Source organism: Hordeum vulgare, chromosome 7H, assembly GCF_904849725.1.
Source record: "Hordeum vulgare subsp. vulgare chromosome 7H, MorexV3_pseudomolecules_assembly, whole genome shotgun sequence".
Lineage (NCBI taxonomy): Eukaryota > Viridiplantae > Streptophyta > Magnoliopsida > Poales > Poaceae > Hordeum > Hordeum vulgare.
The window spans coordinates 161,733,309-161,745,603 of NC_058524.1; the positions used below are offsets into that span (position 1 = coordinate 161,733,309).

Below are 12,295 nucleotides of genomic sequence, written 5' to 3' on the forward strand. Positions count from 1 at the left end.
TCTACAACTGATCTTAACAAATTTGATCCTTTAAATAGAGTTTAAGAGCGTCTATAACTGATCTTAACAAATCTGATTCTTTAAACGTCTACGGACGTGTTCGGTTAGTGATCAAGCGTGTTCATTTTAATCTTTTATTTAGGCGTACATATATCTGCATTTCTCATTTTCTCATTTATAGAGTTGGTGGAGGCGAAAAAAGAAAAAATAATGAATAAAGAAAAAGAAAAAAAAGATCTGAGGTGGGTCGTTGGACTCGCCGGACTAATTAAACACGTCGGCGAGTCTTATATCTTATCTATATTTGTTTTTATATGGAAGTTCATGTACAAAAGTGATATTTCGATCTCTTTTTTTCCTTTGGTCACTGACCGGACGCCTGGGATGGCGGTTGTACAGCTCGCACAACATCGACCAGACAAGTCGCGGTGTCCCCGTCGCTGCATGTTGTTTAAATCAACACTTCATGTCGCTATACGTTACAGTACATCCGGCGTGTCTGACCTTCTCGCATTTAACAATGCAAGTGAGATAAACTTAACAATGAGGCGGGTGACAACGACATCCATATACGCGACCTCGTCATTGCAACACCATATTTAGTTTAAGAGTACAGTACATAAGTAGAACCACTCCTCCCTCTCCTCTCATCAAATTTCGAAAGCAAAAAAGTATTATTGAAAACTCGAAACCATCAGATGCTTCACGCTAGCCAGCGCTGGCAGGGAAAAATAATACAATTGATTAAGGGAAGCGGCTGGTAAGGAACGAAATCGACTCCACGCACGGCGGATCCCGATGCTTCACGCCGGACCTGACCGGACGCCCGTCTAGACGACGCGGCGGCAGATGGTGACGCCGTCGGCGATGGCGAGCTGGCAGACCTCGATGCGCGGGTCGGCGGCGAGCTTGGCGTTGAGGTCCCTGAGGGCGGCGGAGAAGCGGGTGTCGAGGTCGGACAAGGGCGTGCCCGCCGGCAGCGCCACCGTGCCGCCCCAGAGCGTGTTGTCGTAGATGATGGTGCCGCCGACGCGCACCAGCCGCAGCAGCTGCTCGTGGTAGCGCACGTAGTTGGGCTTGTCGGCGTCCACGAACGCGAAGTCGTAGCTGGCCGCGCCATCGTCCTCGGCGAGGAGCTCCTCCAGGCGCTCCAGGCCGGTGCCCTCGCGGAAGTCCACCTTGTGCGCCATGCCGGCCTTCTCGATGAAGGGGCGGCCCACCTCGTAGCACTCACGGTCGGTGTCGATGGCCACGATCTTGCCGTCCTCGGGGAGCGCCAGCGCGGTGGCCAGCAGCGAGTAGCCCGTGAACACGCCCACCTCGATCGTCTTCTTGGCCCCTGCCATCTTGATCAGCATCCCCAGCAGCTGCGCCTCGTCCGAGGACGACTGCATGTAACCCCTGAATCCAAAGAATCAGAGCCAGATCTATCAGCAACCACAAGTAACTAGCTAGTAACATCGATCAATCGAGATGGACGTGGGAGCGTGCATGCAGAGGAAGAAGATGATACTGTACGTACCAGGGGTGCTTGTCGGTGATGAGGCGCAGGTCGCGCATGCACTCGTGCTCGCGGGGGAACACGGTGGTGTCGAGGATGTAGGTGTAGAGGGCGTCGCTCTTGAGCAGCGTCTTGTTGGTGCTGTCGATGCCGCTGTGGACGTTGGCCACGGTGTTGTCTCCGCTGGGCGCCATGGCTCTGGTCGCTAGCTCTGCCTGGGTTGGTGGTGCCTGGGTAGCAGGGTAGGGGAATGAGTTGGATCGAGTGTCTGTCCACCCACAGCCTCGACGTGCCTGTATTTATCCACCGGCCGCTGGCGGGGTTGGTGTCCATGGATCCACCTACCAGAATACGCCCACTCGCCTTGTAAAAAGAGGAAACCATCGACCACTACCAGCTTTAGCACAGTATTTTTTCTCTTGCTTTAATTATTCTTTGTCTGGCGTGCCGGCCCCTCCAATCGTGCTAGCCCATGCCACATGCACGTATGGCGATGATCCATCACGATCAGATTCCTACCGCCACCTACCTGCTCCGCTGTGTATCGATCGTGGATGCAATTTTGATTAGGAAAATTGGGAGAGCGTCCATCAACGACTGAGGGACTGAGGGGGTGTTTCTTTCCAGAGATTTTTTTGATGTAGGGACTAAAAAAGTTCCTTTTAGTCTTATGTGAAAGAAACAGGAGGGACTTCTAGGAACTAAAATGGGTATTTGGAACTAAAGTAAGAAGTCCCTATGGGAGAGACTTTTTGGGACTTTTTTGACTCTTTTTCCAACAATGCCTCTACTTTTAGCATGTCATTTAATAACTTCTATTATATTACTAGGGATAACATGGTTTTTTTCATGTTATTTAATGACCTCTAGTCCATATTTAGTTCTTGGAAAGAAACAGATAGGAACTAGAGACTTTTTAGTTGAGACAAAAAAAAGTCCTTCGGCTTTTTAAAGAAACAGGACCTGAGCACGAAGCTTCAGTCGCTAATCATGCTTTCGAGTTTTCCACCCACCCCCACCCCACCCCCAACCCCAACCCCCACCACATGCCGCCCCACCGCGCTTTGGCTGTCAGCGCGGTGATCACCCCCTGGCTGGCGGTTGGTGAAAAATCTCCGATTTAAGGAGGCGCTTTGGCGTGCTGCTTTTCTTTTTCCGATGAAGTTTGGCGTGCTGCTTGCGGACAGAATTGATTATTGGGCAGATGCATCACGGGGCCAGCGAGTAAATCGAGCAGGACCCCTCTGCCTCCACCGGAGCGCTATACGTGTCTTGGTCGAAATACTGTAGCCTTCGAGCAGAGTGCAAGGCTAATAAGTAAAGTAGAGCCATCCCATCGAGTCGACGAGATTAAGTTGGCGCGAGGAAACCACCGATCGGCGTTCGGCGAACTGCAATGATGTGCCTCGCGCCGGTAGAGAACAAGATCACCGGCTTCTGCACGCAACGTTTGTCGGCGAGGACGGGTCCGTCGCGTGCGGAAGCAAGCCAGAGGACGGGACGAACGGACGATCGTGCCCACGTCGGTTGCAACCGCTCCGGACTAACTGCTATGCTATGATGGGAGCTCCAAGAGCAACTCCAATTGGCTGATTCATTTTATCCTTGCGTGTCTGTTTGCATCGTGACGGACAGAAAAGTATCCAAACTGGCACGTGTTTGCTTTTCCTCCGTCTACCGATTCATTTCCGGCTCATTATTTAGCTTGATTTGCATCGACGCGAACACGAGACGACACGCGCGACCAACTTCTTCGACGACGCCTGCAATCTGTTCGACAGTTTGCCGAGGTATAAAATGGATCCTGTCGACGGGTTCTTTTTCCACAATTTCTTTGTGACTTCGACGATTCCTCGTCCGGTGATGAGGAGGAGATCTTGGCCGTCGTGTTGGTCCATCACCACCTTAATAGCCTGGACACTTTTCGACATTGAATCGTAACCGAGAGAGTGGTCATTTCTTTCTTTGAAAGGACTACTTTGACACAACCAACCCGCTGTTCAAACATCAGAAATTGCGGCGGCGTTTTCCGTGTGGCTAGGCATATTTTCAACCGTATTAGAGAGGGGGTGGTCGGATGCAATAACTATTTCGAGTGTAAAGAGGACGCCCTTGGAAATATTGGCTTCCCATCTTATCAGAAATGCATTGCAGCCATCCGGATGCTTGCATACGGAGTGCCCGGTAATCTCATTGACGAGTACGTCCGTATGAGCGAGTCTACATGGCTAGAGTTCATGTACAGATTTTGCAAGGGTGTGATTTGTGTGTTTGACTCTGAGTAATTGAGAGAGCCGACTCCTTGAGATACATCCCGCTTGTTGGCGATGAATGCCACCGGGGGCTTCCCACGGATGCTTGACAGCATAGACTGCATGCACTCGGAGTGGAAAAATTGGCCTACCACTTGGCAAGGGCGGTATAAGGGTCATGTCACGGCTTGCACTGTCATATTTGAGACCGTGGCCTCACAAGATCTCTGGATCTGTCACTCTCTCTTCGACATGGCCGGATCACATAATGATATCAACGTGCTTCAATGCTCGCGGGTGTTTGCAAGGCTTGCAGAAGGCAACAGCCATCGGTGAATGTTATCGTCAACGAGCACAACTACGAACAAGGATACTACCTAGATGACGGTATCTATCTTTAGTGGACCACTACTATGAAAACAATCCCCGATCCTATCAGAGAGAAGAGGGAAAGATTTGACCAAGAGCAAGAGTATGCTAGGAAGGACGTCAAGCATGCCTTTGGTGTTTTGCAATCCCGATGGGGCATCGTTCGGAACCCTGCTAGGACTTGAAGCATCAAGAAGCTGTGGGAGGTGATGACAACTTGTGTTATTATGCATAATATGATTGTAGAAAATGAGCGTCCCAAATGTATCTACAATCGAGAATTTTAATTTTAAAGTGAGAATGTTGTGTCTGAGCATGGAGGAGCGGTAACTTTTGAACAGTTTGCCCAATTTTATTACGAAATAGGTAGTTGAAAAACTCACATGCAGATGCAAAATGATTTGGTTGAACATATGTGGGCTCATGTTGTCAACCAATATATGTATCTTTTTCATATGTATTTGAGATAATTTAAATTATTATTTGGTTGGTAAATTTGTACTTATTTATTTGAAAACTATGATTTTTTTTGTTGTGAAACTATGTTATTTTTCTATATGTCTCCATGTCAAGTAATGCAAAATGTGTGCATATTTGTTGAAAAAGGGCAACCAGTCGGCAACGCCGACAAATATGGGTCGCATGCGTTGGGCCCACTGCCAGCCCAAATGTTAAACAGGACAGATGCCGAGCGGATGGCCGATCCAAACAAACAAAAAACGGACAAAAGCGTCATTCGCGTTGGAGTTGCTCTAAGAGCATCTAGAGCAAGACATAGCAGATATGACCCTTTAAATGTTCGGTCAATAATCGAGCGTGTCCTCAATTTATTTGTCTACGCATCCATACTCTTTATTTTCCTCCTCATATGCCCGGTCACTTGCACGTGATTGATGGAGATGAAGAAAGAGAAAGAAAAAGTGAATAAAGAAAAAGAAAAAGTGATCCGGGATGGGGTCGTGTCCTACGTGACGGGCTGACCGGATGCGTCCATGAGCCCTCATATCCTCCTTATATTTGAGATGGATATGGGTTCGCGGACAACCCGCGCTTATAGGAATGATACGAGGGGTCCGGTTGGATCATGTTTTTTCCTTCTCTTTCCTACTCGATTACTGACTCGGCGCGTTCGTGAACGTATGAGGGTCGTTTGAGGCGTTCGAATGTAGATGCTCTAAGGACAACTCCAACGCATGATCCTAAACAAAAGTGTGTTTTGTCCGGTTTTTTTTTGTTTGAAAGTGGGAATGGGTCCGTGTTTGTTCGAATATGTGTTTGCACCGGTTGGTCGCCCAACGTGCGGTTGCATCTTCGGTCCCATCTTGTCCGTGCAGATTTTTTTGTTACTTTCATCAATGATTTTTGTGATACATTGGAATATATTCACCAAATCTCATATAGAGTAGCAAGATCAAATAAAATAAGAACCACAAAAGGACATTTTAAAAGATATCCAACTTCCCTAATGTTAGGGAACGTCGCATGCGAAACAAATTTTTTCCTACGATCACCAATATCAATTTATGGAGATCAACATCTACGAGAGGAGGAGTGCATGTACATAACCTTGTAGATCACTAAGCAGAAGCATTAAGAAACGCGGTTGATGTAGTCGAACGTCTTCGCAATCCAATCACGATCAATTCCGCGATCCAATCAAGAACGTTCCGATCAAATGCCGAACGACCGACACCTCCGCGCTCCGCACACGTACAACCCGATGAAACCTTCACCAACTTGATCTAGAGAGCCTGGCTGAAGTGCTAGATGAGTTCTCCGGCAACACAATGGCATGGTGGTGGTGGTCGTGCGATCTCAGCAGGGCTTCACCAAGCGCTACCACACACGCGATTGAGAGGAGAAATCGATCTAGGGAGAGAGGTAGGGTTGCACCTATGCCTTTGGGGTGGTCATGCCATCACTATCCCTCTATATATATAGGAGGAGGGGGTAGGTAGGGAACAACCTTGGGCCCTCCTCCAACGAGGGATGGCTGGCAAAAGAGCGGAAGAGTCCACCTCCAACAAGGGAGGCGGACACCCTAGGGAGGACTGCTCCTCCACACTTGGGCGCATGGGACCTATATGGGTCGGCTGCCCAGCCCACCAGGGGCTGGTGCGCCACCTCTTTGGCCCGTGTGCCCTCCGGGGTAGGTGGGCCCCTCCTGGTGGACCCTCGGAACCCTTTCGGCACTCCGGGTACAATATCGAAAACACCTGAAACCTTTCTGGGACCTGAATACCACTTTCCTATATATAAATGTTTATCTCCGAACCATTACAGAGCTCCTCATGACGTCCGGGATCTCATTCGAGACTCCAAACAACCTTCAGTCACCAACACAATAACTCTATTATGTCTGTATCGTCATCGAACATTAAGTGTCCACACCGTGCGGGTTCGAGAACTATGCAGACATGACCGAGACACCTCTACAGTCAATAACCAATAGAGGGACCTAGATGTCCATATTGGTTCCTACGTATTCTACAAATATCTTTATTGGTCGAACCAACGATGTCAAGGATTCAACTAATCGCGTATGTAGTTCCCTTTGTCCATCGGTATATTACTTGCCCGAGATTCAATCGTCGGTATCTCCATACCTAGTTCAATCTCGTTACCGACAAGTCTCTTTACTCATCCCGTAATACAAGATCCCGTGACTAACTCCTCAGCCACATTGCTTGCAAGCTTATTGTGATGTTGTATCACCGAGTGGGTCCTCAGATACCTCTCCGTCACACAGAGTGACAAATCCTAGTCTTGATCCATGCCAACTCCACAGACACCCTCGGAGATACGTGTAGAGCTTCTTTATAGTCACCCAGTTAGGTTGCGACGTTTCATACACACAAGGCATTCCTCCGGTGTCAGTGATTTGCATGATCTCATGATCATAGGAACATATACATTGACATGTAGAAAGCAATAGCAGTAAACTGGATACGATCAAACGCTATGCTTAAGGTTTGGGTCTTGTCCATTATCAAATGACAACTCATGTCAATGGCTAGGAAACCTTAACCAGCTTTGATTAACAAGCTAGTCACCAGAGGCATACTAGGGACATTGTTGTTTATACTCACACATGTATTTGAGTTTCCAATCAATACAATTATAGCATAGATAATAAATGATTATCATGAACAAGGAAATATGACAATCACTACTTTATTATTGACTCTAGGGCATATTTCCTGCTCTTGTAAGTTGGATTAGTGCCTTGTTGATGCATTCATTGTTGATCTGCAGAGTCTTGATCATGAATGCTTCTTTCTTCTTCGAGACTAAAGAATTAGATGTTGCTTCCACACATCTAGTCTCATCTCTAGCCTCTACTCTAGAAAAAAGTGCAGGAACCTCTATTAAAGTGTGTGCTATTAGTAGATCGATATTTTCTTCTTCCCAAAACCAAAAGTTGCTACACAATAAATATTTGATTGTAAGCAAATTGAACCGAATCTCAAAGCACAACCGAAGCTAAACTAACACATACCCCATCATTTTTGGCACTTGATAAACAATCGTCTGGGATGTTCTCGCGTTGTAGACATGCAGCACAAGACATTGAATGGATAGTCATCACACTTTATGAGTGGCATCGGTGCGCCGACGAGCATTTGGGCCACACCGAGCCACAACGACGGCCATTGGTGTATTTTTCGGCGAAGCGGCGACGAGGTAGATCTAAGCTGATAGAGGCGGAGTCAGTACCTGCATGCGGTCTTGGTTCATTGCCTGGGCTTTCCGGACCGGTACCCGGCCGGTCCATGGCACAACGCGTCCTCCATTGGCCTATTGTGTTCTAATCCGGCGAGATCCGCTCCAAATCCGATCGCCGGTTGCACAGAGCTGGGCGGGGGGGGGGGGGGATAACTCGTGACATGGAGAAAACATGGCCGAGCACGCGATCGTTCTCGGCAGGTACATGGCTGCGGTGAAGGTAACTAGGGTCGATAAGGGAGTGGGGCGGGGTGCACAACTGGAGTTAGGTGGGAGGGGAAATAGAATAGGGTCGGATGTGTTCTCGACCGGCGGGTCAGGGGAGGACGAGGACACGCGTCGCGCCCGTCCGCGCTTGTCCATCTGGCTAAAAATGCGGCCCACGTTTAAATCAAAAATGGAGAGAAAGCACATAAAAACAAGTATTTATCCGTTTGTTCTTGCGTGTTGAATTGTGATTTCTCTCTATTTACCTTAAAACGGACTAGCTCAGTGCGCGTGTGTTGCCCCGGAATATAAATTTACATGGTCGTTTGCTTCGCTGCCAATGCTGATCTAACCTTGCTAGCTGTTTTGCTATTATTGACAAACACACTATAAGACTTCTTGTGGTCGTAGAAACCCTTCCTACTTAAAGCGATAATACTATTTTTATTTTGTCGATTGAGCGCTTTAAGCATGAAGGGTGATACAAAAATAATATGATACAAGGACATCATACAAAGATATCTTTTAAAAAAAAGTATGATATCTTATTCCATATAATGTACTACCAAACCAAATACATGTGGCCCAAACTTGAATTCCACATATAAATACTCATTATCATGAGTGGAAAAAGTATCCCCGTGTTCTTAATAAAATCTCATATAGTTTGAGGGATATTGACTGCTAAGAGAAAAATGTGCAGACAATGCCACAAAACAATAAATTTAGGCATAGAGATCTTGGTTGTCCGCATAGTTATAAAATGTCCTGTACACCACAAGGATGTATCATGCGGAATAAATCAAGAATTTATGTGATATATGTTGCTTATTACTCCATTGCTACAAATATTAAATAACCAAACCAACATACATACTTTCAGAAGCTTGACATATTAGAATTAAATCAAATTATCTCAACTGTAGTGCCATGGTGCTTCACCGGTAGTCTTGTTCGAAGTCAAATTTCTTTGTAAAGTCTACCAACATAGCGTGACAACAAGAAAGAAGCAAGTAAGAAAACATTAAAAAAGAGAACACATTACCCCCATCAAAGGAAGCAACACTACATGTGCATAACTAATAAGCAACCTATCAAGCATGCACACCTGTTATGTCCATCTTCAATCTATGTTTTCTTCCAATTAAATAGATGCTGTGAAAAACTCATATTTCTTGGCATTTTCTGAGTATGACCTATATCCTTTCCATTTGATCTTAAAGCCTAAATTTGAAATGATCAGCGCCATTGACGTTTGAGTCCTAAAGCACCTTGCAATCCCTTAAATGTTTTATTGTATCTCGTTTCCTAATTATACTATGTGACTAATAGCATGGCGTGATAAGCTTGTAGAGTGCACACTTATTTTACCTCATTCTACATCTTCGACTTACCTACCCCCCGTTGTAACTCCTCTCTCTCCTCCCTTTTGCTGCTCCATGTTCTGATCAATCATACAAAAACCTAAAAGCTAGTATTACTTCAAACAAACATAAAAATATATGTATATTAATAATTTTCAATTTTACTGTAACCGGTGTATTTTTTTTATAGAATAGAACTCTTGGGGTTAAGTTGATCAAATGAGTGGATGATATGAGTAACATAACAACCATTTACCTAGCGCTTTGTATTATGACAGGTTAGCACCCCTAATGGTTGGTCCCTCATTTGAGTATCTTGATACTAAGTTACTAACACAATAGGTTGCAGAAAAGATTTAGAAAAAAAGAAACAATCTAAAGTACCAATTGAGTATGTACAGGTGGTTGCCATGTCATATTTGGTTGAGTTACAATCATGTTATTTGAGGGTTATTAAGTTGCCAAGAATCAACTTGGATTGAAACCATAACTTTTGTGCGCATACTCACATCCTAGTCCTAGCACGAGCTTTCGAAAACCTCATGAGATAGTCTAAACTACAGAATGACACCCAGGTGACCTAGCCTTGCTCAACCAATGGAATAAAAGCCAAATTGTCAACCGCCTTTACTAAAACATGTCATTACTTCTGCAAATATTTTTGATGTACCATGATATACTAACGGAGACTATCTAAGGCACCTACCGTCTAGAGCATCATGACGGAGACAATGTCACACAGGAGGAATGTCAATAATACTCTAGCAACACGTACTCGTATTATGTTGTGCATCTATCAGTAGACAAAGTTACAATTTTCCTCTTCTTAACACATTTAAGTGAAGAAAAAGAACAAGCTTGAGTTCTATGCATGTGGGCGTGTGGATAAACTAACCAAATCTAAATATGTATTTCCAAAAAATAATATTTATTGCCGAATCTTATCATCGATCTAAGCACATCACAAATCCTTCCATCCAAGTAATTTCATTTTTTTCAATAAGAAGATCAATCCTGAGATAACATAAATTGAACACGAGAAGAACCCCCGTTACTTGCATTTAACCAGTGTAAAAACATCACAGATATCACATGCCCACCTTTGTAATGCACATGTGTACTGGGTGGGAAATAAATAGATAAAGGACCCTCAATACCCCACAATTTTATAGTTAATTGCATAAACACATTGGTATAGCTAGAACTAAACAAAATGGAAACATATTTGCAATGGTAAAGACCACAAAAACATGTGAAAGAAGATTAGCCTTTTCATTACCTGCATATGTGAATTCTATCTTAGTATGTAGATAGAGACAAATCATGTCCATTAGTACATCTATCAGGAATAACATCATAAGATGCATCCGTTTCCATATGCAACCCCAAAAACTGCAACGTGTGAAACTGATTAAGGCTGTATGGAAAAGTTAGATGAACTAATCTAGTCATAACATTTACCGGACAGAAGGTTTATAAAAAATGTTATGTGTGCCGTATGAGAATGCCTCATCAAGTCTACCAAATGTTAGAAGGAAAATATAGAAGATTCAATTTTGTAAACCATTACAGCCCGTGTGTCATACCTCTGAAATTTGTAAAGCACTCATACCTGCACATTAGTGAACTCCTCAATCCTCTTCATGATTGACCAAGTCCTCCATCAGCACCTCGTCATCGAGTCATCACCTATCATCGAGTCAATCTCGGTGAATGTCTCGATCCCTGAACCGCCTCCCATGTCTCAATATAATATGAAGAATCAACTCGATCAAATCAATGACCAAAGGAAAAGACGTGATCCCTGAGACAACATGTGTAGTTCCAAACAAACAAGCAAAATTAAACACCACGACCCAAAATCCCAGCCAACATATGTGAGGCTTCGTGCAGCGGTGCTTACATCGATTTGCTTCTGCAAATAACGCGACAACGACTTCTTGGGCCGTCGTGGCGGATGCGTGCAGCCGGTGGAGAGAAATTCATTAATGGTGGGACGAAGAAGTCCCGCTTCGGTCAATGGCAGCGCGGAAAGCGTTTGCACAATGCCATCCGATCTCAATGCCGGAGAAGACACAATGCCGGTGCGGTCCTCTAGGGCGGCCGTAGCCGTGCGAGTTTGGCAGCTTCTCCTTCTACGGCGATGGAGAGGAGGCATCCACTAAGGCAGGGATGCGGTGGTCAGAGGCAGCGCCCCATGAGGGTGGGGCTGCCGTGCGCGACCGGTTGAGGGGAGGGGAGATCGTGGGTGTGCTCCACCAGATGGAGGGGATCGAGGCGGAAGGCAGAGGTCGTGGAGAGGTAGAGAACGTGTCGGTTTTTTTGTACAACTTTTTTGGCTGAAGGATGCTGGTTTTCGGAGGGATTGAAGGATTGAAAAAGACGTTGGGAGGACGTGGGTGGGGGAGCTAGCGATAGGAGGGAAAGTTGAACCATCACTACGACAGAAGATTCCCCTTTAATAGCAGAGATGCGAGCGGTTGAATTGAGATCGTGAGTTAGAAGGTGCCCTAGGAGCATCTCCAACAACATTGCTATTCTGACTTGCTAAAAACTGGGTATAGCAAGAGGAAAGAGAAGATTTAGCAACCCCAACAGTTTTTTTGCTCCAACAGCATTGCTATAAAATTTAGCAAGCCTGTGAATAACACGTGGGGACGTGTGCCAGGCCCAGGGCAGCAGGAATCTAGGGGCCGTGGGGTCCACTTGTCAATGGAACAAAGGGATGTAGGGGACCAAAAAAAACTGGCTGCTAAAAATTATAGCAAGTGCCTCTCCACTTTGCAAACATACCAAGTGTGGGTGCAAATATAGAAAGCTTTATAAAACAATTTGTGGGGGGGGGCACTTATAGAAAGGGTGTTGGAGCAACATTT

At 45.5% G+C, this 12,295-nt stretch overlaps 1 protein-coding gene across 1 annotated transcript; it reads right to left on the bottom strand.

Annotated features, from left to right (window-relative positions):
- Nucleotides 1–582: 582 nt before the first annotated feature.
- LOC123410479 (tricin synthase 1-like) lies at nucleotides 583–1,827 on the bottom strand. Its single transcript, XM_045103426.1, has 2 exons — nucleotides 1,523–1,827; nucleotides 583–1,401 (listed from the first exon to the last, which is right to left on the bottom strand). The coding sequence occupies exons 1-2, from the start codon at nucleotides 1,693–1,695 to the stop codon at nucleotides 831–833; spliced, it is 744 nt and encodes a 247-aa protein (XP_044959361.1). The 5' UTR covers nucleotides 1,696–1,827; the 3' UTR covers nucleotides 583–830.
- Nucleotides 1,828–12,295: the final 10,468 nt, after the last annotated feature.

Bases quoted from the DNA above. Each gene is read 5' to 3' on its own strand.
- LOC123410479 (XM_045103426.1), bottom strand. From the start codon at position 1,695: ATGGCGCCCAGCGGAGACAACACCGTGGCCAACGTCCACAGCGGCATC. The intron at 1,402-1,522 runs GTACGTACAGTA...CTTTGGATTCAG, and splicing joins ATCACCGACAAGCACCCCTG to GGGTTACATGCAGTCGTCCT.